This window comes from Sceloporus occidentalis, unplaced genomic scaffold (genome assembly GCF_023333645.1).
Source record: "Sceloporus occidentalis isolate IW3139 unplaced genomic scaffold, rSceOcc1.0.p SCAF_13, whole genome shotgun sequence".
NCBI classification, from domain to species: domain Eukaryota; kingdom Metazoa; phylum Chordata; class Lepidosauria; order Squamata; family Phrynosomatidae; genus Sceloporus; species Sceloporus occidentalis.
In genome coordinates, this window is record NW_028316993.1 from 14,309,768 (window position 1) to 14,336,018 (window position 26,251).

A 26,251-nucleotide genomic window follows, 5' to 3' on the forward strand; every position below is an offset into this window, starting at 1 on the left:
ATTGGAGCATGGCTGAATGTTGTTTCCATTGGGTTTGGAGGAATTAAGCCAGGAGAAGTTACAGAGTTAAGTACTCAGTTAAGTATGAGAAGATAAAAGATTCTGGAACTGGATATGAAAGTCTTATAAGAAATAACAGATAAGAGGAAATGGGAAGTTGCTGAAAATTAAAATCAACTTGCAAGTCCCATTTCAAGAATCTTACTGCTGCTGGTGTAGCTTCGCAAACAACTTTTGCAAGTGATCCCAGTGGTTGGTGAAACAGAAATGAAAATGCCAACATTTAAAAATTTTAATGTAATGATTTTAATTGTTCGAACTGTTTACAGTCGCCCTTTGTTTTCGCGGGGGATTCCATTCCCGGCGAAAATGGAAATCTGCTGATATTCAAGCCTATCTGCTTGAATAGTGGCGTGCCCCTATGGGCACCTGTGGATGCGCACTATGGGCGCGCACCCCATTTTAAGTCCCTCCGTTTGCCCCTTGCAAGTAAGCGAGAGACGCGGATTCAAAGTCTGCACAAACGGAGGGACAGCTGTAATCGTTTTTTTAAACTTTGTATTTTTAATGTTTTGTACTGTTTTAACTTAGACTGTTTTAAATCTGTTAGCAGCCTTGAGTGAGTGGTCACCCTGGACATAGTGTTATTACATTTGAGTAAGCAAGGGGCAAATGGAGGGACTTAAAATGGGGTGCGCACCTATGTACTGTGAGGATATAAACAGAACAACAACAACAATATAGGAAGGTTGGCGTGTTTGGTTTTCTTGAGCAAAGATGGTGGCAATGCCTATTGGATTTCTACCCTTCAGCCTAAGACTAGTGATCTCTTATGATGAGATAGTTTACAGAGCCATTAAAAGACTCCAGAATGTTTGCATTCAGCTCAATCCGTCTTAACTGTCTTTGGTGATAAGGGAGTATTCCACTTCATTGCAGAGATAATGATGGACAATTTGTCAGAATTTACTGACACAATCCCAATGATGGGAAGCTTTCCTGGCTCCAAAGTTGTTTTGCTTGCCCTCGAAAAATACCTAAACAGCATCAAAACTGAAGGACCCTTTGCTAAACTCAGCACATTTGGGCTGAATGTTGTGGCATTGGATATAAATTCTTTATCTTATCAGAAATAACAGATAAGAGGAAATGGGATGTTTCTGGAAATAAAAGTCAACTTGCAAGTCCCATTGCAAAAATCTTCCAGCAGCTGATGGAAAAGGAGTCTGGGAAGGCATCTTCAGTAAAGCTCAGAAAAGTTCCCTTTTTTTGGACTGCATCTCCCAGAATCCTCCAGAACGGTAGCTTCCCAAATCAATGCGATGATACAAATGTTCCTTTTAATCCATAATTTTCCAACAGCTTCTTTCTTCCTTTTCGCCATTGCCACCCTGTGGGCTAATCTGGTAAATCATTTAGGATGTCTCCAAAAGTTTACTCAGAGGCGGTCACAGTGTGAGAATGTAAATCAGGAGAAATAAAGCCAAGACATCTATAAAACAGATCAGAACTTTACTTTACTCACCCTCCTCTGGACATGCTTCAGATTGTCCACAACCTTTTTGAATTGTGGTGCCCAAAACTGGACACAGTATTCCAGACGAGGCCTGACCATAGCAGAATAGAGTGGCACTATGACTTCCAATGATCTAGACACTATACTTCTATTGATGCAGCCTAGAATCGCATTGGCCTTTTTAGCTGCCGCATCGCACTGTTGGCTCAAGTTCAGCTTGTGGTCCACTAAGACGCCTAGATCTCTCTCACCTGCAATGCTGTCAAGTCAGATGTTACCCATTCTCTATCTGTGCATTTCATTCTTACTGCTCAAGTACCTTACATTTCTCCCTGTTGAAATTGTCCTAATGTTTGGGGCTCCCAGGTTGGAACTGGTCCAGGTCCATGAGATCTCAGAGCCAAAATCTGAACCCTAAGGAAGCTCCCGTTGTGATGTCTCATAAATTCCTGGTCATTTTAAAAGGGTGATAGTCCAAGGGGCAGGCCATTGTGACATCTTTATCCAGGATATATTAAGTATCAACCTCGCGTTGTACAGAGGATGTCCTACAAACCAAAAGCACCAAGTTTAACCAATGAGGAAAATATATATGCACACACACACCTTTCAGGGCAGTGCTCTTCCTCTGAGATTCCTCCTCCTTGTCCTGAAGACCAGAAAAAAAGAGTCCAAGTTCTAAAACTCAGGGCCAGACCGTGAGATCTGGTAACACTTTGTCCAGGGTGACCAGTCACTCTCCTTTTCCAAGACATGTCTTACATTTCAGTCTTCAGTCCAGGAAGAATTCCAAAATGTCCTCCATTTTGAGCATGTCCGAGAAGCATTAATTTACACTTATACGAGTGCTTTTAGCTTTGATTTGGTCACACCCAACATTTTTTCTGACTATCCTACATTTTCCGGTACCTTGTCCTCCTTTGCGGCAAGGACATCTGTTCACTGCAGAAATAATCTGGTTTGATCCCACTTTAACTGCCTTGGCTCAATGCTATGGATTGCTGGAAAGTGTCATTTATTATGGCACCGGAGCTCTCCAAGAGAGAAGGCGACATGGCCTACGAAACGACAGTCCCAAGAATCCCATAGCATGGAGCCAAAGTGGTCAAAGTGGGGTCAAACTGGATTATTTCTGCAGTGTGGATGCAACCTATGTCTACCTGTGCCAGACATTTCCATGCGGCTGCACCCGCCAGTTCTGTCTTTGCAAGTTTGAGGGTCTGTCTGGACTCTTTTCCCAGGCCTAAGAAGAAGTAAGGGGTGCTGGGAATAATGTCCCATTCACCTGGTGGACATGAATTGCATCTTTGAGCAACCTCCCTCCCTTGCATTGACTTTGTGGGTGGCGAAGGGAGCCTCCCAGTCCATTCCTTTCCTCCCTTTTCCTCCCCTGCAGCTGCATATTCATGACCCACCTTCCCTCCTCCTTTTCTGTCTTTGCTCCATTCCTGTGGATTTGTCCATGCAAGATCTGGCCGGCTCCGACCTTTCATCCAAGCTAGCCTGAAACCCTCACTATGGCTAGCTTTTGGGATAATCTCAAATTCTGCCTTCTCCTCCAAACCGTCTGCTTCTCCCTGGCTCAGTTTGTAAGTTCTTTTCTTTCATTCATTTTATTCTACAGGAAAGAGTCTATATCTATACAGTGCCTGTGGGAACATTTTGTAGACAGTCGTAATATTATTTTTTCCATGCAAAAATATTACTTATGTACAGAAAATGGTGTTTTCAGTGCAAAAAACGCCACGTGCGAATTTTGCGCCGATTTAGTCCCGAACTGTGAATTGTCTGTGCAATTTTCAAATGCTTTCTTACATTGAGATGAAAATTGTTAAAATTCCTCATTGCGTCCTCGGGGAAGAAAATTAGTGAAGAATTACATCCTTGGGGTGGAAAGCCAAGGAAAGTCCATGTTTTGCTGAGGATTAGGATAAAACGCCATCTAAGGGTAGTAACTTCTGGTCCCATATCAGTATAGTTCCTTCTGCAACTGAACACCAATTTGGAAAGAGGACTTTGGGTTTGGAAAAGTTTCATTTTTGAGGATTTGAACTCATGAAATGCCCCAGTTGGTGCAGATACTGTCCATGCAGGTTGGGGGATTCTGGGCATTGTGATCCAGAAATATGGGGGAAAGCTTTTTGCATTTTCTGGGACTCCAGGGACTGAACACAAGGAAACCTTGCAGCTTTTCTGAAGCACAAAGACGTCTATTCATTTGTCACATACCAGCAGGCAGTCCCCAACTGCAGTTAAAACCAAAGTTGGTATTTTATAAATTCAGTTGTGTACATATAGCTATACCTTTTACTTGCAAGTCTTCCAGATGCCGAAATGTCACTCTGAAAGCAAACAGAAGTGGGGTAAAAGAAAAGACCCCAGGCGTCAAACTGTTTTGGAAGGCAACTGGACTTTTTAAATGTTTAGTTCCAAGACTCATTGGGAGTTATGTTTTATTGGAGGTTATATAATGTGTCCCCTAAAGAAAGAAGGCTGTATAACATATGGTCCTTACTATTGGGGCCATATGTGAAATTTTCAATAGAATTGTTTTTCGCTAAAGAGGATCCCCTAAGGATTATATAACAGACTACACTCTCCAGTTCAAAGCCATGAAATAGTAATGGTATGGCCAAGATCCAGCCAAATGGAAGCGCTTTGAAATCTGATTCAAATGAAATAGAGTTGCAGTGTAAATACATAATGTCTATTTAGATGTAGGCCCTACTCTCAAAAAATGTGGATAGCATTGCAGTCTCAAGACTTACTATATGGAAATCAATGGGATTTCCAAGTCTTAATATGCACACTTCTTTGAGAGTAATTTCTATTGAACTCAGTGGGCTTTATTTCTAGATAAAGGTGCAATGTATTGTGCTGTAAATCTGGCAAAAGCATTGCCTGGGTGTTTCCACAGCACCGATTGTTTAAAGTGCTTCACATATTTTATCGCAACCATTTTTCATCATCATCATCATCATTGTTGTTGTTGTTACTGATATTGTGTTGTTGGTGTGCAAGGCACCTTGCAGAGTAGAAAAAAACAGGCCTGTGTCCCAAATTGCTTGCAAGGTACAACAAGGGGGAACTACGAAAGGAAAATGTGGGGATGGAAAGGGTCCTTAGGAAAGGCATCTTGATACTACTGTTTTGTCTTTGGGCCACTGGAATGCATCTTTCAGTGTCTTCTCTGAAGCTGAATCTGGCCCTCAGGTTCATATAGATTCCTCATGCTTGGCAGAGGGCAACCTAGCGTTTTTGGGTGCATCTATACTATAGAAATAATGCGGTTTGATGCCACTTTAACTGCCATCGCTCCATCGTACAGAATCCTGGGATTTGTAGTTTTGCAAGGCACCAGCACTCTCTGACAGAGAAGGCTAAAGACATAGTGAAACAACTAATCCCTGGATTCCATAGAACAGAGCTGCACCACTTAAAGTGGTGTCAGACTGCATTACATTTCTGCACTGAAGATTTACTCTTGGTTGCAAAGGTGAAATTTGGACAGGAACCTGACTCACAGCTCAGCTTTTCATCTTTCTTTTATTACCCGTCAGCAGCTCTTTATTCATCTTTGCAGAAAACTTGTGAGGACTGATCACAGTTGCTCCCATTTTGCAGATGGGAATAGCTGAGGCAGAGAGAATGGTTTGCTGAAAGTTATGCAAGAGTGCTTTCACAGAGCAGGGATTGTATTCTCCAGGTTTCCCAAACATCCAGCATTTGCTGGACCACACTGGCTTGTTTGAGGCATTCGTTCGGAGCTGGTTTTCCATCACCTGAAATACACTCAGTTGCTTCTCATCTGGCCTGGGACAGTCTCTTGCCCCATAGGTTGACTCACAACAGTCAATCAAGTTGCTATAAATATATAGGGAAAAAAGTCTGTGTTCTCATAGTAGCTCCTTGTTTAGCGAAGTCTGGTTAAGGTGGGCTGGTTTGGTCACTTCAGTGTGCAACTATAGAGCCCTTGATTCAGGCGGAGAGAGAGAGAGATCAAGTGAGCAAGGACACAGATATTAAACAACAGCATATTATATTTAGGGTTTCAAAGGAAACTAACTGTATTGTCCTTGTTCATTCATTCTGGGGGCTAGTCTACACTTTAGTGCATTATACGAATTGCTCCAAATATTCACACATTTGCACCAACGCTCAATTGTCTTCACTTTGCTGTGTAAATCTGCATCTATTTGCCTTCCCTCTGCTGAAAATATGTAGCCACATTTTAAATAATCCGCATCTTTGCAGATATCTGTGGTGACTCCAGTAAAAACCAGAAATTGCTTTTTATTGGAGCTGATGGATTTTATTTTGCCCCAACAGCAAAAATCCCAAATCTTTCCAAATCACACGTGGCTGGATCACATTCTTTTCAACTTGAATGAAGAGTGTTTTAATTGTGTAGACAAGCCCTCAGTTGAAACCAGTCAGGGTTAGTCACTTCCATGGACGTCGGGTGGTGAATTCACGTCAGGCTTTAATCGGAACTATCCAAAGTGCTGGATATAGGTGTCAAACCTATTTCTAGCTCCTTTCTTTTCCCTACTAAAACCCAGAATGGATTCAGTAGCTCACTGACATGGCTAAAACAAGATAGTTGGTCTGGATCAGTATGCCAAGGGCTCTTGTGGCACCTTTGAGACTGAGAGAAAGAAAGCAGATGGTAGCATAAGCTTTTGTAGACTTAATAGGTCTGTTTCAACAGAGACAACTTCATGAGGAGTAGACTCAAGTCTCAAGACTCAAGTTGCATCCACAGTGTTTTCATTTTCGAAGTGCATTTACTGCTGTCTGTCATATCTTGGTTGATGGGGAAGGATTATGGAAGCTGCAGTCCAAAGCATCAGGAGGTTTCGAGGTTTTCCATCTATCCTCAGCATATCAGTGTTTAATTTCTCCTTATTTCTAGTAAACTATCTTGCAAGTATAGAATCCAGCCTAGTAGATTTTCTCCTCCCTTCTCATGATCTTCAGTACCTTATCGGATCATCCAATCCATGCTCCTCTTGCATGGAAGTGGACCATCCGATCCCTGCTTCTCCAAGGAAGGTGTCGGCAACAAGAGGGACATAGGTTTCGCCTTGCCTAGTGTTGTGATGTTGTGATTGTGGGAGAAACTCAGATAACTCAGATCTCATGGCTCTTGTTTTTCTCCATTCTATGACCTCCTGCCTTTCCCCCCCAATAATTTTGCTTTTCCTTTTCTTTCGTAGCAAGGTCCACCAGGGGAACCTGGGCCAAAAGGCCCCCCAGGCCCTCCAGGCATTCCAGGAGCGGACGGCATTGATGTAAGTACACACTGCTCAGCTCAGGAACTTGACCAAGGAGGAGAAGGGGAGAGAGTCTTTGGGTACAAAGGAGGGCATTGTATACAAGAGGAGACATGCAGTACCCATCCAAAGAGCCTAGAGGGAGGCAGCAGGTCACCTAAAAACTAAAGGTAGCTATTGATTGTGGAAGATATCTAAAATCCTTATTTGGGTAATACCAACAATGTGAATGTAAGGAGCAAGAAGAAGCAACATTATGCACATGTATGTGCCTGCAAGGTGCCTGTTGACTTTTGACAACCCCATGAATTTCTTAATAGACCAGGAAAATGTACTTTTTGAAGAACAACACTCATAGTTTGGGATTCTGGATGTTGAAGTCGAAGGCTTTTATGGCCAGCATCCATGGGTTTTTTTGGTGGGTTTTTTGGGCTATGTGGCCATGTTCTAGAAGAGTTTATTCCTGATGTTTCCCTGCATCTGTGGCTGGCACCTTCAGAGAATGCTTGATCCAGACAATTCTGGATGTTGTAGTCCAAAAAGTGAATTTTGCAATTTAAGAGCTTTACTAGGCCAACAAAAAGAAGGCAAAGATGCTGGAACGTGTCCAGAGGAGGCCAACCAAAATAGTGAAAGGTCTGGAAACTATGCCCTATGAGCCTATGAGGAAGGGCTTAGGGAGCTGGGAACATTTAGCCTAGGGAAGAGAAGGTGAAGAGATGACATGATAGCCATGTTCAAATATTTGAAGGGATGTCATATCGAGGATGGAGCAAGCTTGTTTTCTGCTGCTCCAGAGAATAGGACCTAGAACAATGGGTTCAAATTACAGGAGAAGAGATTCCACCTCAACATTAGGAGGAACTTTCTGACAATAAGAGCTGTTTGACAGTGGAAGATGTTGCCTAGGAGGGTAGCGGAGTCTCCTCCTTTCGAGGTTTTTACTGTGTCTGTGTCTCCCTTAAAGTCTCTTCCAATTCTGATTCTATGATTCAATGAAAAATCCATGCAACCTTGGGGAAATTTCCAGGTCTCTTCATTAGGCGTTATATTACCAACGGTTCCAAAGACAGGGACAAAAGTTGTCCAAATGTTGTTCTGTATTCATTGTTTTTGTTGCTGTGTGCCTTCAAGTCATTTCTATCTTAAAAGGTGAACTTATCACTGGGTTTTCTAAGTAAGATTTGTCTTTTCCATTCACATTTTGAACGGAGCGACAAACACGCATAACAAGATATCTATACAACCAACCAGCCAACCAATTTTATAGATTAGTAACCATATTTTAAAGACAATAGTCTTTTGTATGTTTTCACTTGTCCTTTTTCTACTCTGTATTTGGTTTTAATTTTGCAGGTCATCATGAGTGCTACCTTTAGGGGGCAAAAAGGTGGGATGCAAAAAGAAATAAGCAAATCAATAATGTTAATGATTTTTTGAAATTCTCTTTATTGTAGGGTGATAAAGGCCCGCCAGGAGCAGCAGGGAGCCCTGTGAGTATCCCAGCAAACCACCCAGATCCTCTACATCTACATTTTCCAATCTTGGCAGTAGGTGGGCTAGTATAAGAAAGACAGTTAGTTCAGAGGGCATTTGAGGGTCTTATTGTCTGTGGAGCAGTTACAGATCTGTGATTCTAGATTAGTTCAAGATCCTAAAGAGCAAAGATATACAACTGAGCACTAAAGTCAGAAACATCCAAGCCATTGTATTCCCCATCGCCATGTATGGAAGTGAGATCTGGACAGAGAAGAAAAGAGGTAAAAGAAAATCAACTCATTTGAGATGTGGGGCTGGAGAAGAGAGCTGAGGATACAGTGGAGGGCCAAAAAGACAAACAGATGGATCCTCGAACAGATTAAGCCTGAAATCCCCCTAGAAACAAAGATGATCAAATGAGACTTTCATGCTTTGGCTACATCATGAGAAGGCATGATGGATTCAAAGAGATGATAATTCTGGAAAAGGTGGTGGGAAGAAGAAAGAGAGGAAGGCTACATGCCAGATGGACTGACTCAACCAAGGAGGTCATGGGCATGAATCTAAGAGTGGTAGAAGATAAGGGGTCTTGGAGATGTCTCATCCACAGGGTTGCCATGAGTTAAGGTCAACCTAAGGGCAATTAACAGCAACAACTCTAGATTGGAAATCCATAACTGCAATACAGAATGTCAATCCTAATCAAGCTAACTTCAGCACCTTCGACACCTCCTTTAAACTTCCGAGTAAAACCCAGAGTGGATTCACTGTCCCATGGACATGATAGCCATTAGTTGCCACTGCTAATAGCCCAACACAAGGCAGGGAATCCCCTACCAGTATCCTACTGTACTGCTGTGATTCTTTCCCATTCCCCCACACTTTCTAAACTATAATACCTTCTCTTTCCCCCTCTAATTTTCCTTTCTAACAGGGGACCAAAGGAGAACCGGGTCTCCCAGGTTCAGATGGCCCACCAGGGAAGCCTGGGATTGATGTGAGTACCTTTCTTGCTGTTTGATTCTGTCCTCTAGTCTCCAAATTTCTACTTTTGCAGAGAGTGAGCCATTGAACATCATCCACACCTAGAACACTTATGTTTGCTGTGTTTGCATCCCCTTGGTCACCTCACCTGCCCTTTTTCTTTGAATGCCTAAACTGTATTACTAAATTCTCAGCTGAAGCTCAAGTGAAGCTCTGATGCTTGGTTCTCATCACCAGTTTTGACACGGACTCTGTTTGCATCCTTTTTGTGTGGCAGATGCTTTTGAAAAACACATTTGGTTTGAACCACATGGACAAATATATGCACTGAATGTGAATGTGGAAGAGAGGAGAGCAGGACTGTGCCCAAAAAATTCGCTCAACCTTCCCATGCACATTCAGCATATTGTCACATTGAGAACAGAGCTTGTGTGTTCAAGGTTTTCAAAGAAATAGCTGTGTTATACTGTGAAATACTGATATATTTTAGCATGAGTTTTGTGACTTACAATCCACTTCTCCAAGTGGACTGAAAAAACACGGTACAAGTTGAATCTTCTTTAAATTCCAGAATAGTCCAAAATCCAAAATGGCCCACATGGGGGGCTGAGATAGTGACACTTTTGCTTTATGATGGTTCGGTGTACGCCAACTTTGCTTCATGCACAACGTTATTAAAAATATGGTGTATAAAATTACCATCTGGCCATGTGTATATGGTGTATATGAAACATAAATGAATTTCCATCTCTGTGATATTGCATAACGTATACGCAAATATTCCAAAATCTAAAAAACCCTTCAAAATACTTCTGGTCGCAAGCACTTTGGATGAAGGTGACTCAACCTGTATTTTGAAGGCATTCTGTGGAGTTTCCTAAGTCTCTCCCATGGCATCTCGCATCAGAGTGTTTCTGCAGAAGATACAAGTTGATGTTCCTCAAGCTGACACTGTGATCCTCTCTCTTCTTTTCCAGGGTCTAACAGGGGCAAAAGGAGAACCAGGTCCTGCTGGGAGACCAGGCCCTAAAGTGAGTGCCTTCCTTTCTTTGCCTGATCTTATCTGCAGAACTCAGGAGATGGGGGCATTACATAGGGACCATTTTGAAAATGCAGTGGCTGAAGCTTGCAGACTCTGGGGCAGCCTTTGAAAAGGTTACTCTTTCAGGATATAACTTCTGCAACTTGGGAGTCGTATTCCAAAAGAGGAAGTTTTTCCAAGCTCTGCTCAAAGATCAGGAGGAGAGATCTTGCAAATCCAATCGATGCTCACCCTGGTATTAGTAAGCATGTCATTTAGAAAAAATACCTATCTTAATAAGCATCATTTTTGGTTCCCTTGGCTCTGCTTGCTGGTTTCCTTGGCAAGGTTTGGAAAAAATACAATTCAGGCTGGGTTGCTACACAGAAGAAGTAGCATCTTAGTTGTTGCCAGAGTCCATGCTCTCCAACATTTCACAGATGAAAATGGTACACATGTAACCAAGCAACACCAGAGTGTGGTCCAGATGGCAAAAGTTATGAATGAAGAAGAACACATAAACTGTGAGAGGTTGCAGCAGTTTGCTTTTGCCTGAGCCTATTGGGAAGAGCATGATTCTACCTCTTCCTCTCTTCTCTCCCGTGTTGAGTTACCATAACCGAGTGCTAACTATTTTGCACCTTGAACTCAGTTTGCAGCAATGGAAGTAAACTGAGAACAAAAGGGGGAAAGTGGGAGAAAGGGAGAGAAACTGGGACATTTTAAAAGCAGGCGAAATAGTGGGATGATAGAGGATTAAACAGGACTGTCCCTGCCAAACTGGGAGAGTTGGAGAAAATGAAAGTGGGTTGGTGCTGTGATTTGGATGAGACCCATGAAACAGGGATGGTGCTCAGCTGTACGGACCCTTCTGGACTGAGTTTCTTTTTTCCATTTGCACAGGGCCAGCCTGGACTTGTTGGGCCACCAGGACTCCCAGTAAGTATTTATTACTTGTTGCATGTTTCTGTCAAGAAAGTATACCATGAAGGATGTCTCTGGTTTGTACCCAATGGACTTTTGTTTGTACAATACATGAAATTAGTTTAGTGTAGCAGGCTTCAGCCTTGTGCTCACACATGCTCCATTCCTCTGTTGTCCTATAGTATGATTACTAGGATGGTGGTATGAAGTAGTGGGTCCTGGACAGCAGAAATTAATCTCCAGAACTGCAAATATTGACCACTCTTTCTCTGGCTCAAGAATGGACACTATGCATTCTGAATTGGATTGCAACTCCCCAAATTCCTTACCAATGACTATGCTGGCTAAGAGTGGTGTGAGTTGCAATCCAGCAACACCTGAAGGTCTCCATGATGCCCACCTTTTTGTTAAGCTGTGACTGGAGAAAGAGTCAGGTATATATGGGGAAGGGTCTGTCAGTAGCTGTACTGAAATAGCTGGACAGGCCATAGGATGCTGGGAATAACTGCCCTTAAGGTGCTGGAATTGGCCTTGTGGAAGGAAGAGGAGGTGATGGCCATTATGACGCATTGCAAGAGCTACTTTTCTTTTCCGTCTCTGCCTCTGCCACCACTGCCTTGACATTTCTAGCACTTGATTCTTCATTAAAGACTTCTTACCCACCATGACTCTTTTCTCGTTTCAGGGGCCTTCCTTGCCAGGACCTCCTGTAAGTACCATTCACGGCAGGTTGGGTTATACTGGATTTCTTAGATCTCAAAGCCTGGCCTCTATTCTCTGATCCTCAGGGCAAGGCAGAAGGATGAATGTCGGGGGGAGAGCAATGCCTTGAAAAGTGTGCGTATTCTCATTCAAGGCTTATTACACAAGAAAACAAAGTGGAAACAGAGCCAGAGAGTAGTGGCATTCTCTGTGTCTTGCTGCATGACGTCGTAGCGCTTTAGTTCTCTTCCCTTGGGAGACAGTCATAAAAGCATATCTTTTGTCAAATGGATTTCTCGTGTGGGGGAAAAAGTGCTACAACATCATGAGGAAAGGCACAGAGAAGCTGCTACTCTCCAGCTCTGTTTCTGCTTTGGTTTCTTGTGCCATAAGGCTCTTGGTGGTTTTTTATTTGAATGGCATACTCTGTGCAGCTGGGATTGATGGCTGAACCAGTTGGGTGGACTAGTCTAGAGCAAAGTTGGGAAATATTACTTTTTTGGACTACAGATCTCACCCCCCCCCCAGCTAGCAGGATCCTGGGATGGGGATGATGGGAGTCCACAACATAAAGTTTCCATCCATGAGTGTATCTGGCTTAGTGCTAGAGCACATGGTTCATTCCTGAGGACCTCCAGTTTGAACAGTTTTGATAACAGGTGACTGGAAAATAACCTCTCTCTGCCAGGGAATTTGGAGACCTGCTGGCAACCATTTGACTTTGTATGTTGCTAATTGCTCAGAGTTTTGCTGATCTACTTAGAGTTTACTCTCCTGGCTGGTAGCCAGTATGTTAAAATGCAAAGTCAGCAACTTTTCTAGTTGATACCTAGAGCGGGCCCAGGATTGCTCAGTGAGATAGTCAGTGAAGTGTAGCAAAAGCTGTTCTTAGTATCTGTATGAATAAAATAAATAATTTTATTTTTGCTCTCTCTACTTTTTTGGCTTCAGGGTACTGCAGGCCAAGTTGGACTTCCAGGAGAAATTGGGGCTCTGGGACCTAAGGTAAGGAATCTAGGAGGACTAGTCCTGTCATTGGGCAAAGCGAGGCAGTTGCTTCAAGCAGCTGATATTGGGAGGTGGCAGCAAATTCATGATGGAGGGAGGTATATATTCTTTGGGTGTTTAGGATCGTCATGTGTCCTACAGGTAACTGTCAGTCTATCCACACTGCAAAGTTATAGATGTCCGATACCATTTTAACTGCTGTGACTCCATTGTATGGGATCTTGGGGTGGAGAATTTGGCAAAGTGGCTAGAATTCTCTTTGTACAGACCTCTAGTCTATACACTCCCCTTGCATTACATTACAACAGCAGTCTAGTAGAGTTTTCTTTGTCTCTCACCAAAGGATTCCATTGGGTGCATCTATGGCAATTAAAGTGCAACAAGACCGATATAACTGTGTAGCGTGGATGCACTTTTAATGGCAGTTCAAGTGGTACCAGACTGATATAACTGCAGCATGGATGCACTTTCATGGCAGTGGTACCAGACTGATTTAACTGTGTTGTGTGTTAAACCAACAAATACCCATGGGTCTGAATGGTGTTGTTAGTCCCAATTTGAGCTGACCCATTTAACCAATGGAATGACCAAAGAATTCACCATTCAACACATTGTTTCAATGGATCTACTCTGTGTGGAACTAGTTGATAGGATGCAGGCCATGATCTCTGTTTAATGTCTCTTCCGTTGCCAGGGATTCAGGGAGCTTGCCCTGGCAGTATCAATGCAGAAACAATGAATTCTGACTTGTCTTTTGGTGTCTGCTGGTAACCATCAAGAAACTTTCACAGATTGAATGCATTTTTGGCTTCTCTTTTTGCAGGGCTTCCGTGGACCTGATGGACCACGAGGTCCTCCAGGACCTCCTGGGAAGCCGGTAAGTTTGGTTGCTGCTCATCTCAGGGTATGTGATGTAGAGGGCTCCTTCTGACAAACCACTCATAACACTATCAGATTATTGCTTTTCCAATACTGCAGTTGGACTTGTTATAGACTTGCTATGCAAACTTTGTTTCATGCACAACATATTAAAATATTGTATACAAATTAATTCCATGTTTAGATTTTGGTCCCGTCCTCAAGATATCTCCTTATGGATGTGCACATATTCCAAAATCTGAAAAATCTAAAATCCAATGCATTTCTGGTCCCAAGCATTTTGGAAAAGGAAGACGCAGCCTGTGTTAGCACTTTTCCTCTAGTTAAAAAGGAAAGGCAATGGGACCATTTGTTTTTGAAGCTGGACACTATATCCTATTTGTTTGATATCCTATTGCTTCTCATTCTTCTTCTAGGGCCCTGTTGGTCGCATCCAAGGAGTTGAAGGCAGTGCAGATTTCCTGGTAAGAAGAGTTGCGGGAATGAATCATTTCATTTCTGCCTCTCCTCCTGGGCAAGTTTCTAAGACTTTTTGTACACTTTGTGATGATTTTTCACATTTTCGGACTTGTTCGTTAAAAAAAAAAGATTGTTCGTGGAAAAACACCTTGGGTTGTTCCTCCGGATTAATGTTTTAGCATAGATATCATTATATTTAATGTCAATATTTGGAGACACAATTTCTTACCGAGAATCAGAAAACTGGCATGTAGTCTTTGTATTTCTACTTTGTATGGAGGATGGATGAGAAATTTATTTGCTTCAGGTATTTTTAAAAAAGATATATACAGAATTCTCCATCTATTGCCTGTCAAGCTCATTAGGAAATGGCAAATGCAAGTGTTATGAAGGAGAAAATGTTTCTCCCTTTTCAAAAGGGAGTCTGCAAACAATGCTGTTCAGGCATGGATGCATATGCTCCCCTATCTGCCTCTGAGGCACCATGAAGCAACAGGCCAGAAGTGGAAAAGAAGCTTTGTGTGGAATGAAAAGAAAAGAAAAGAAGACATTCTGAAAAGGAAATTGTGGAAGTGTGCCGTAAAATTGTCTCAAAATACCCTTTGGCTAACAAGACAAGCTAGATTTCCAAGGCACAGCATGACAACAGAAAACAGCCTGACTCAATAACGTCGGCTTTAAGAGAAGAACAATAGAGCAGCGACTGTAAAAACGTGACAATATGAACCAACAAGGGCCTATAGCTAAAAAGTGCCGCAGCAAATGCTTTGCACGCAGAACAGAACTTCTCACTGTTTGTTGTTGTTGCATGCCGTCACATTGACTCCAACTAAAAGCGATCCTATCATAGCGTTTTCTTGGCAAATTTCTTGAGATGAGATTTGCCATTGGCTTCCTCTCAGGCTGAGAGAGTGTGACTTGTCCAAAGTCACCGCAAAGCTTTCTATGACTAAGCGTGGATTCAGATCCTGCTCTCCTGGAGCTGTAGCCCAGCACTTAAACCACTACACCACACTGACTCTCACATGCAGAACAAGCTGTGTTGAATACCCACCAGCACTATATAAAGTGAACCATAGCTAGTAGGGTTAAGAAAGGCATTTATGGTTTGCTGTTGACCCTGATGAGAACCTCCGGGAACAATAATCTGACTCTGGCTTGGAAGTACAACTTACAAGTAACAAGCTGAGCTTCAACACATTGACTTTGGGGCATTGGCAGTTAGTGACTTCTGTGCCAATGGGACATCGAATCTACTCTTGGATTGATCTAAAGTTTAGCTATTCAAGGAGCTGGAATCTATTTTGGGACAAGGTCCAGCATTTTGATGAATTCGCTACATACATGAAAGCCACCAGCCACTAATGGTTTGGGGGCAACTCAGATACAACATTGGTGCTTTCTAAAAATAAATAAGGAGTGGTCAAAGCATTACTCCCACTGCCCCCATGTAGCAAGAAACATCCCATTACTTACCCAGGAATTTTTAGGACTTCCTCTACAAGCCTCTCAATGACTAGTCACCATGTTGAATATGCGCTACATCAGTTGGTCCTGTGGATGTTGGGAACTTCAGTGCCAAGAAGCCCTAGACAGCTTGACCAATAGTCAGGAATTCTAGGATCTGAAGGCAAAAATATCTGGAGAAGCAAAGTTTGGGAACTACGACCCTACATCTAGGATCAAAGGCAGTCTCTCAGTACCATCCACTGGGAACATGAGTACCATTTAGCTTCATGTCCTGTTCATAGTCTTCTAAGGGGCACCTGGCTGGCCATAGCTTGAAGTGGGATCTTTGACTAGAGAGGTCTTTGATCAGACCTGGCAGGAGGGGCAGCTAGAGACTTCCATGACAGGGACATGGTGATTCCGCTCTGGATTTTACTGGAGTTCTCTAATTTCCGATTTCTCCCCACCCACTGGTCTTCCCATACAGTGTCCAACGAATTGCCCACCTGGACCCAAAGGACCTCAGGGGTTACAGGGCTTAAAGGTAAGCATCAGCCTTTTAAAAACATTTTGTTGTGGTGGTTTGGGTCTTGCTAATGGTAAAGTCTATAGTCCAGGATCTCAGGACGCTCTTCTGGGGCAAGTAATATAGCTACATAGCAAAGGAGGTTGAGTTTAGTTGGTCTGAAATGGCAATCACCCTTAGGAAACTTGCATAAGTTGGAGCAGAAAGAACGAGAGATCACCTTTGGACAAATTGCTGAAGAAGGAAAAAATCCATAGAGACATGTCAGGGCATTGGGATGTACTTGAATATCTTGCTCTCTTTGTATGTTCAAACTCATGCAACCAGTTCATGAGGTTGGAGAGCTGGGATCCTCTTCTGAGGAAATTGCTTTCTCATCAAAAAGGCAAATGTTGAATGTGATATCTGCTATTCTTTAGGGACACAGAGGCCGCCCTGGAGTCCTGGGAGAACCTGGAAGACAAGGCCGGCCGGTGAGTCCATCCAAGTTTTTGTCCCCACCATGTTGCTGTTGTATACCTTCAAGTGAACCCCAACTTGTGGCAACCCCATCAAAGGGCTTTCTTGGTTACATCTACTGAGACAGTATTTGTCCTTCCCTTCCTCTGGCTGAGAGTCTGTGACTTGCGCAAGGTCACCCAGTGGCTTTCCAAGGCTGATCAAGGATTTGAACTCTGCTCTCCCAGAATCCTAGTCCAACGCTCAAACTAACACACCACACTTGCTCAGTTCCGCACTTTACCCCTCATTGTATTTGGGATGCGTTTGTGGCAGACGTGGCTAACTATGAAGGCTTAATGTTTCACATTAAGCAGAGAGTTTGGATAACCATTGGGTTTCTATGTGCGTATGCATGTTGACAACAAACCTACATCGATTGCCACTTCTTTTGCATTTAACTGGCCAACAGAATATAGGCAGAAAGAAGTCATAGTTGAAAAATATATATGTATGTGCACACATGTCTCATATTCAATTGCATATAAAATGATATATGCTATGAATGTGAAAAAATTATACATTGCTGCAGATAAAACTGCATTCACATAAATTAATATTCTCTGGATACTGGGTATTGGGTGAGGCTGAGGCAGAAGGAGAGACAAAATAGATGGGTATAAAATAAATAGGTACAATGGAGAAGAGAAGAATAGAGAGTAGTATACCATTACCAAGAAGAAAGGAAAAGATGATACTTAGTAACTGGGAAAAGGGTGGGAGAAGATCTAGGAATGGATCCTGCTGGAATACATAAGGCAAGGCACAACATTTTTTAATTTTTATCTATTACTGTATCAGACTTCCAATTTTGAAACCATCTTTCAAAACTGATTTGGTTCACCTTTAGCTTTGCTGTCTAACCATTTCACAAACATTTCTGCAGGGCCCGAAGGGTGACATCGGCCTCTCCGGAGAACAAGGCATTCCTGGCCCTCCCGTAACGTATTTATTTCTGTTTCTTCATTTCTTTTCTTGCTTAAAGAAGGGGTTCGACTAGGCCTGTTCTCTAGGGTGTGGAAAGGGCAGCGCTTGGGGAACTGGAGTTGAGACTGTATTGCAATCCAGACCTTTGTCCAAATGCATTGTCCCCAACCAAAATGTCAATGTCTAAGATCACCTAGGACAGGATTTTCTTGGCAAGATCTGTTCAGGATTTGCGTTGCAGAGAGTGTGACTTGCCCAAGGTCACGCCCAAGCCCTATACTGGATCCCATACCTTCCTACATTTCACAAATGAAAAACAGGACATGTGTAGCTTCCATGTTACTAAATGTGAGATGTGGACTGGAATGCAACCAGACCAGAACTTGGGAAAGTTACTATTTTGGAGCACAAGCCCCACAGTTGGGGAGTTATCATCCCCAAAAGTAACTTTTCCAAACTCTGAGCCAGACTGTGTAGGTTCAAGGGCAGGTGAGTGGTTTGAGGCAATCTCGAACCTTGCATTTGGCCAATCTTTCTCAGTTTATCGTATTACCATTGAGGCATTCTGCTCTCCATAACTTGCTAATTAAAAGCGATTCGGCTTTGACGATAAAACCAAATGAAGAGGCAGAAACTCTCTCTCTCTCTGTATTTATGTGTGTGTTAGAGTCAGTGGATTTTCCCCCATTTGCTTGAATAAATGCTATGGGTTGTTGAGCTAATATCATTATTAAGCTAAGGTCCTGCATGGATTGTGAACACAAGGTATCAGCTTTAGAGGATAACCGGAGAATCAGGCAGAACAAAAGGAGGCAGGACAGGCAGCGACTAATATTTTTGGACAATGGCTTCCAAACCTCTTCATCCATGGTTGAATTTTTATCCAAGGTGACCAATGAGGCAAGGGGCAGGGGACATAGGGGTTAGAGGTGCAAAGACTTTAGCTACAAGATGTGACTTTACCTGCTGGGGCCTATTCACACTACACAAATAGAGTGCAATATTCTGCTTTAACTGCCTTGCCAACATCCTATGGAATCCTGGGTTTTATAGTTTGGCGAGGCACTGTTGTTGTTGTGTGCCTTCAAGTCATTTCCAACCTATAGGGACCCAAAGGAGAACCCATCATGGGGTTTTCTTGGCAGTATTTGTTCAGAGGTGATTTGCCATTGCCTTTCCCTGAGGCTGAGAGTACGTGACTTAACCATGGTCACCCAGGAGACTTCACGGCCAAGTAGGTGATTGAACTCTGGTCTCCAGAGTCATAGTCCAATACTCAGAGCATCACGCCACATATAAAGCTATCATTGTGTAGTGTGAAAGGACCCCTTGAAAATGAGATTATTAATCCCAGTTGGATTTTTCTTTTTCTATTCTTTCTCTTTCTCAGGGCCCCCAAGGTCTGAGGGGATATCCAGGAATGGAAGGGCCCAAAGGAGAAACAGTAGGTGGATCAAATAGTAGAAAATGGTTGCTTCTCCTAGGAAGCGGTGGCTTGCTCACCTCGGCCGTAGAACGAAAATCTGCCCTGGCTTTTGGTCCAAACTTTAAAGGGCTTTCCAAAGGGCTGAACCCCTTCCCCTCAGGAGAATTTCATGACATAGCTTCTTTTTGTGCAATGTTTTCCTAGGGTCCCCGTGGCTATAAAGGCATGATAGGAACCAATGGTGCTGCAGGGCCTCCGGTAAGTCCTTAACTGACCTTTGGATTCTTTTCATGTTTCCCGGATTTACTCTTTGGGTTTCCCTTTGGTCCCGTGTTTGTACCTCTTGACATCCCAGGTTGGCATTAGAGATGGAGAGGGAATCCCTTCTTTCATTTTATTGTGGATTTTTTCTGGTCCTAGGAGTTGAACCAGATGCCACAGAGGTGTCTGTACTGAATGATTCCCTTTTCTCTGAAAAAGGTTTATTGCAGAAGATTCAGAATATTTCTTACTTTCTTTCTCAGTGTCTCTTTAACCCTCAACTATTCCTTGCAGGGTGAAGAAGGTCCCAGGGGACCACCTGGGCAGGCTGGCGAGAAGGGAGACCTTGTGAGTAAAAGGTTCTGCAAGACGATTAAGTTGAATCTTATAGCTGTCCCCTTTCGCCTTATTTCAGTGCAGGTCAAAGCTCAGTAAAATCCACATTTTGCTCCATTCCCTCTCAGTCGCTTATTAATTCAGGCATAATCAAGACAAAGATGCATGTTGACTTTTATTTGGTGCAAAAGGGATTACTAGATTCCAGCACTCCTGCTATTCTTGGAGGGGTTAGCCAGAGTCTCACATGGCATTACATGTTGCACTTCTTAAAGTTTATCCGGATACTCTCCGCACAAAACTCACCAGGGCCACATACCTTGCTGTGTGGTTCCTCCAACCCTCCCTTTACAGGATGTCTGGGTCTATACTTTCCAAATATGTTCAGATTAGAACCTAAAAAATGCCTGTTTGGATTAGAATAAGCTCCACTTAGGGTCAAATCATAAATTAAAGGGAATTTGTATTCTTTGTGATCAACCTGTTTCCCCCCCTCTAAAACTCATTCCTCTCAGATATGCATACCTCAATAATCAGAATTGCAAATCAGTGCTTCCTTTCCATTGAGCACGCTAAATGCAAGATGTGGAAATAAGGAAAATCAGGTGTTGTGACAAACAGACATCTTTCACCACTTGAGGGAGCACTTCTTCACCATAGTTGCTAAATGTATGCTCTAGATTAGATGTTCACACTCTTCTGCCCTTTTCATTCCTTTGAACTACAAGTCCAAGTATTCATAACAATTGGTGGGGCTGGATGGGAACCTGGCAATTGAAGTCCTATAATGATATAATGACTGACCCTCCATCAAGTTTTCTGTTTCTGGAATCTATTTCTGTTTCAAGATGCTTTGCTGTTAGTGCTACCGGCTAAATAAAACTTCCGTTTATCGATGCAGTATATTTCTGAATAAAGATAGTGAGGAATAAATGGAAGTTTTATTTGGCCAGTAGCCCTGAGCATCATTAAAGAAGCCCTTCTTAACTGAGTGTTTTCTAATGGACTACAACTCCCATTATTGGCCGCTGTCATGAATCTGGATTAAGTCTCCAGAGAGAAGCTTTCACTTTACTCTGTACTGTTGGGTTAATGGAAGATGGACAACTCAAAGGATTTCTGTATTCATGTACCTCCATTCTGCCTTGTACCCCAAATCCGTCCTTTGATTTTTCTCCAAACTAAATTTATTGCTAACTCTTTTGAGGGTACTGTGAAATTACAGGCATTGTATAAAACAAAGCAATGGTGGGAGGTTTTCTTGGCTCTCGTCTTCTCATATCCATTGGTTGCCCGACTAAAGGGGTTTTGTTTGTTACTTTTTAGGGTGCCCGTGGTTTCAGGGGGCCTCAAGGAGATATCGGGCCCAAAGGAGCAAATGTAAGTATCTCATTTCCCTGTCTTTAATCCCAATTGGATTTGGGGAGAAAAAATGGAAGGAAGCTTGCGTGATGTTGAAGGAGGTTGATGTTCAAACTGGCATTAAGAGACATCCAGAAATAATATTATCGTTCCCTCTTTCACTGCCCTTTTCTTTTATAGGGTCTTCCGGGCATTGATGGTAAAGATGGTACCCCTGGCATTCCAGGAGTAAAGGTAAGATGTCCTGAAGACCTACAAAGTGGGTTGGAGTAGCATGGATCTTTGTCTGTAGTCTCAGACAAATGTGCCCCATGACTTTTTGGAAGATCATCTTCTCTCTCCACCATCAGTGAAGTATCATACCCTCCAACATTTCACAGATGAAATCTGAGGCATGTTGTGTCTAAACAGCATGAGAAGATGGCGAAGATGGCAAAAGTTATGAATGAGGGAGAACACGCAAACTAGGAAAGACTGCAGCAGTTTGCTTTTGCTTCAGCCTATTGGGAAGGAGAAATTTCACCCCTTCTGCTCCTCTCCCTCCCCACTAAGTGTAGGGGGCATAGCCATGTTTTTACATCTCCATGGGCCACTTTAGGCCAAGGAGGGGCCTTTTCCAACACCAAGAAGCAACTGAAAGCCACGTCCTGTTTATTTCCCATTAAAAAGAACGCTTTCTAAAAAGGAACCCCAAAGCATGGCAAAAAATGCCTAGAGGGCATTTGAGGGCAATTTCGAACATCTGCCCCTCCAAATAACCGTGGGAGCCCACACTTTGTTGACACCAGCTTAGAGCCATAGGTAAGAGAACTAAACTACAACAGACTGGTATTTTTGGTTGCACCCTTTTTCTTTGGCCCCATCCACCACTGGAACACAGCTACTGAGAACTTCTCTGGGATTGACTGTGGCCCTCCATCTGTAAATGGTTGTCCACCCTTATTTTAGTGTTGGCTGTTTTGTTTTTAAAGTGGGAAAAAGACAAGCCCTACCACCATTTCCAACCTGGCTGGATGCTGCTATCATCATCATCATCATCATCATCATCATCATCATCATCATCATCATCATCATCATCATCTTCTTGGCTTCATTCTTTGCTACCTTCCATTATGGTTTTTCTTTTTCTCTTTTGTAGGGGAATGCAGGGCAACCAGGACTACCGGGTCCCCCAGGGCACCGTGGATTAGCGGTAAGTGGTCCATTATTTTAAACAGATTTATAGTTGTTGCATAGTCGAGTAAATATGGGGTGTGTGTGTGTGTGTGTGTATGTGTGTTGTGTGTATGCACACACACACACACACACACACACACACACACAATTAAGAAACCCAACTTTTCTGTGTGCTGGTGGAACTCTTCTTAGGAAATCGCAGTAATGATCAACAGACTATCTAGCTGAGCATCCCAGTCACAGCTACCAAAAGGGTGTAGTAGTGTCCAAACCCATCCAACCTCTCTTTCGAAATGGAATTTTCTCACTACGTCTGCATTTTATGGCCAGCTCTTCCCAAACTAGACCCAACAAGAAAGTATCGCAGGGATTCGACAAGAAATAATTGTTCCCCCTCCCCCTTGTTTCCTGATAGGGCTTGCCAGGCACTCCTGGAACCAAAGGTGGCCCAGGAGAGAAGGTATGTGCCTCAGTTGTGTCATGTTGTGTTTTGCTTGGATTTAAAACCATACACAGATTGGTGCTCATAGACTTTTGAAGGCACTCTTGATGAATTCTTAAATGCACTGAGTTTTGTCATTTGATGTCTTAATAGGGTGAACCCGGAGGACGTGGGCTGCGAGGTTCATCGGGGGCACCTGGGAAAATGGTAAGTAACAGGGTATTGTCCTCTTCCTTTTTTGTTGCTCACTTGTCTCTTTCTTTCTTCTTAGGATTTTGCTTTTCTTCGGTCTCTTTTTGTTTTCTTTTAATTCTCTTCTCCACAGGGTTTCCCGACACCTGAGAAACTCATTTTTTAAACTTCCTTCCTTCCATATATACTCCACTTCCTTTCTAAGATTTGGTAATTTTTCTCCTCTTGCAAAAAATTAATAAAACGATGGATCTAATGCCTTAAAATCTCCATTTATTTTCCTGTCTGTCTTCTTTTAGGGTGAACCTGGACCTTCTGGAGAAGTGGGACCTCAGGGGGTTGCTGGCGTGAAGGTAAGTCTTTAAGAATGTTTCCCTAGTAAAGCAGGGATAAAATCCTGTTATTTATGGAGGGGGACTTCCACCGTATCCTACTTTACACATGGTTGTGGATTTAGTTCAAACACTTCTTTCCTCTTGTAACCTCAATGTATTTTTAAGTGGTCCTTCAGGTGAGTGGAGCTTCTGCTTCTGGGAGACATCATCCTTTAGCTGGGTCACGATTTTGATCAGTCGTGAAATAGAAACAGAGGCCTATAGCCATTTGCTAATCCTACTAGAGTGGAACCATTTATTCTATCCTAGTTGAAAATAGCAATTGGATTTCGACCAGTATTTCACCTTCTACACACTTAGTCAAGGGCAGAGCTTGGATTCATAGAATTAAGAGGGACTGAAATTACTACTACTACAGCATTGTTGTTGTGTGTCTTCAAGTCGTTTCTGACTTATGGTGACCCTATCGTGGGATTTTCTTGGCAGAATTTGTTCAGAGGAAGTTTGCCATTGCCTTCCCTTAAGGCTGAGAGAATGTGACTTGCCCGAGTGGGGATTTGAACCCTGGTCTCCATCCTCATAGTCTAGCGCTCAAACTGTTATACCATGCTGGTTCTCACTACTATTACTACTGATGGACTATAATAATGTATATCCCACTTTTTCTCCAGCTCAGGAGTCAAGGCTGCTTATGACAGATTTTTAAAAAAGTTAAAAATTCACAAAATTAAAAATTAAAAAATGCTTAAACTACAATTAAAAAAAAACATTAACCATAAACAAGACGCACACACAACAGCACAAGGAAAATAAGAAATAGAAAACCCATCACATTGTACAAGTCCGGTCCTGCCTAAACAATCAGTTCTCAAAGGTCTTTTGAAAGAGAAAAGTCTTCATCTGTTTCTGGAAAGAGGGTAGGAAGGGAACCAATATAATCTCCCTGGAAAGGGAGTGCTAGTGTTTAGGGGAAGCCACCAAGAAGGCCCTCTCCTGTATCCTTGCAAAGGCACTGGGAGAAAGAGAAGACTTTAAAACATGTCCAGGTTCGTAAGGGGGAATATGGGTCTGCTTATAACCTGGATCTAAGCCATATCTAATCTTGCCCCGGGCAATGCAGGAATCTCTGACAGATGGCTCTGTTTAAAAAGTCGATCAATGGAGAATTTATCAGTTTCTGAGACAGTCCATTCTGCTCTTAGCATTAGAAATTTTACTCGTGTTTAAAAGAAGCAGAAGCTGGAAGGCGTCCAATGAAGGAGAAACCAGAGACATGCTCCCAGATGCTCAAAAGATGGTTGCTTATTATTTTTATTATAAGAAGCCCAATGCATTTTGACCTGTGTATACTCTTAAAGCCATCATCAGAGGCTATTTAAGTTTCTGGACCAGGAGCTCTTAAACCATTTACTGGACAAGCAAAAACCTTCCCAATAGCCTCGATTCTAAATAGTTTCCAAAAAAGAAGGTTTTATTAACATTTCTCTTTCGACTGGCTTGACTCTTGCCCTCCAGAGACAACAAGCTTACTCAGTCTTCCATATTACAGCCTTTCATATACTGAAAGATAACTATCATATCTCCTATCACTCCGGGATGAACGTGCCCAACTCAATTGTTTGTCGTAGGACTCAGTTTCCAGGTCTTTTGCCTTCTTGGTTGCTGTCCTCTAGATATGTTCCAGATTGTCAGTGTATTTCTTTAGCTGCGATGCTTAGAGCTGGACACATTGGCCCAATCTGGGGGATTTGGGGAGCTGTAGTCCAAAAAAAGAAAGGTCCCCAAGCACTGGTTAGGGAAGAACCTGATTTTTGACCCTGTTTTTTGCAGGGAGATCGGGGTGAGAGGGGCCCAGTGGGTCCTCCAGGACTGCAAGGAAGAGTGGTGAGTATGGGGACATCTAGAAATGCCTTCCTTTTGACATTGTTCTTTAAAGGGCAGAGATTCCCTTGGTAAAGCTTTCTGCCATTGCTGCTGTTGGGAGTGAATCTGCTCTGGGGTTTAGCATAAAGTTTAAAGAAGCTATCAAAAATGCTGAACCTGTGCATTTTTTTGGTTTTGACATAGATCCACCACATATATTAGGAATCATCTTTACCTCCCTGACAACCAACACTAGCTTTCCCTGGGGTTCTATATTCAGAATGGTTTCAGTGGCATCAGATGCCACAGTTTGGTTCGTGAATGTAGTTGGGTCCATTTCCTAGGACATCAAGGGTGGTCTATCGGTGGTGATCCACCATCTGTGGTGCTCCTAGGACATCAATAGTGGTTTCTTCTACCTGCTGGGATACGAAAGAGCACTGTTACCCTCTTGCACTGCCTCTCCATTGACTCTGTCATCACCACCACTAGCATCACTGCTGCCACCATCATCCACTCTCTGTAGAAGACATTACTGGTTGCTTTATCTCCATGGAACCTCTGGTGAAACAGAGCCCAGAATCATGTTGGTTGATTCTGTGTGGGATTTCCAGGACCATGCAGTAGATGTGATAGAAGAAAGCAGCCGAAATGTGATAGAAGAAGGTAGTCTTTTCCAGCTACTGTGGGGTTCTGGCTTACATGAGACTGAGAGCAGGTGGCAGTGATGCGGTGGGCAACAGCTTCTTCTGAAGCCCACCCCATAAAGTATGCATGTTATTTGCAGTCTCTCATGTACTGCTTCCTAAGGCTGGCAACTCCCCTTGCTTAATGGAATAGGGGCCTAGTATGAAGTCTACCGGGTGTTTGTCCCCTTTCCTTCTTCGTCATTTCCAGAACAATTCCCTATTTTGGACATCTGCCTTTGCTTTGCTGCTTTCCCCCTCCTCATGTACCTTCTCTTGTCTTCAACCTCTAGGGCCCGAAAGGGGAACAAGGACCGCCAGGAATTCCAGGTCCGCAAGGTCTTCCAGGAGTTAAAGGTGACAAGGTATATTCTTGGCATAGAGAGGTCTAATTAAAAGTTATGCCTGTGTATTGCCTGTGTGGCTGTTAAAATGGTGTCCAACTGCATTATAGATGCATCCTGTCTTATTCTTCCTGTTCGGTTTTCCTGGCTGTTGGGAAACACATTTGTTTTTCAGCAAGG

The 26,251-nt window shown here is 42.9% G+C and overlaps 1 protein-coding gene across 1 annotated transcript in view; it reads left to right on the forward strand.

The window, feature by feature from the left end:
• The first annotated feature begins 2,995 nt into the window (after window positions 1–2,995).
• Window positions 2,996–26,251, forward strand: part of LOC149305053 (uncharacterized) — a 31,565-nt gene continuing 8,309 nt past the window's right edge. The window contains exons 1-24 of the mRNA XM_089478473.1: window positions 2,996–3,105; window positions 6,736–6,810; window positions 8,250–8,285; window positions 9,206–9,268; window positions 10,233–10,286; window positions 11,180–11,215; window positions 11,886–11,909; window positions 12,854–12,907; window positions 13,734–13,787; window positions 14,206–14,253; window positions 16,185–16,241; window positions 16,643–16,696; window positions 17,608–17,661; window positions 19,039–19,092; window positions 19,279–19,332; window positions 19,630–19,683; window positions 20,998–21,051; window positions 21,214–21,267; window positions 22,172–22,225; window positions 22,625–22,669; window positions 22,805–22,858; window positions 23,143–23,196; window positions 25,009–25,062; window positions 26,021–26,092. Coding sequence (XP_089334599.1) covers window positions 3,034–3,105; window positions 6,736–6,810; window positions 8,250–8,285; window positions 9,206–9,268; window positions 10,233–10,286; window positions 11,180–11,215; window positions 11,886–11,909; window positions 12,854–12,907; window positions 13,734–13,787; window positions 14,206–14,253; window positions 16,185–16,241; window positions 16,643–16,696; window positions 17,608–17,661; window positions 19,039–19,092; window positions 19,279–19,332; window positions 19,630–19,683; window positions 20,998–21,051; window positions 21,214–21,267; window positions 22,172–22,225; window positions 22,625–22,669; window positions 22,805–22,858; window positions 23,143–23,196; window positions 25,009–25,062; window positions 26,021–26,092 — 1,284 coding nt within the window. The 5' untranslated portion in view covers window positions 2,996–3,033. The remainder of the gene's footprint in view (window positions 3,106–6,735; window positions 6,811–8,249; window positions 8,286–9,205; window positions 9,269–10,232; window positions 10,287–11,179; window positions 11,216–11,885; window positions 11,910–12,853; window positions 12,908–13,733; window positions 13,788–14,205; window positions 14,254–16,184; window positions 16,242–16,642; window positions 16,697–17,607; window positions 17,662–19,038; window positions 19,093–19,278; window positions 19,333–19,629; window positions 19,684–20,997; window positions 21,052–21,213; window positions 21,268–22,171; window positions 22,226–22,624; window positions 22,670–22,804; window positions 22,859–23,142; window positions 23,197–25,008; window positions 25,063–26,020; window positions 26,093–26,251) is intronic.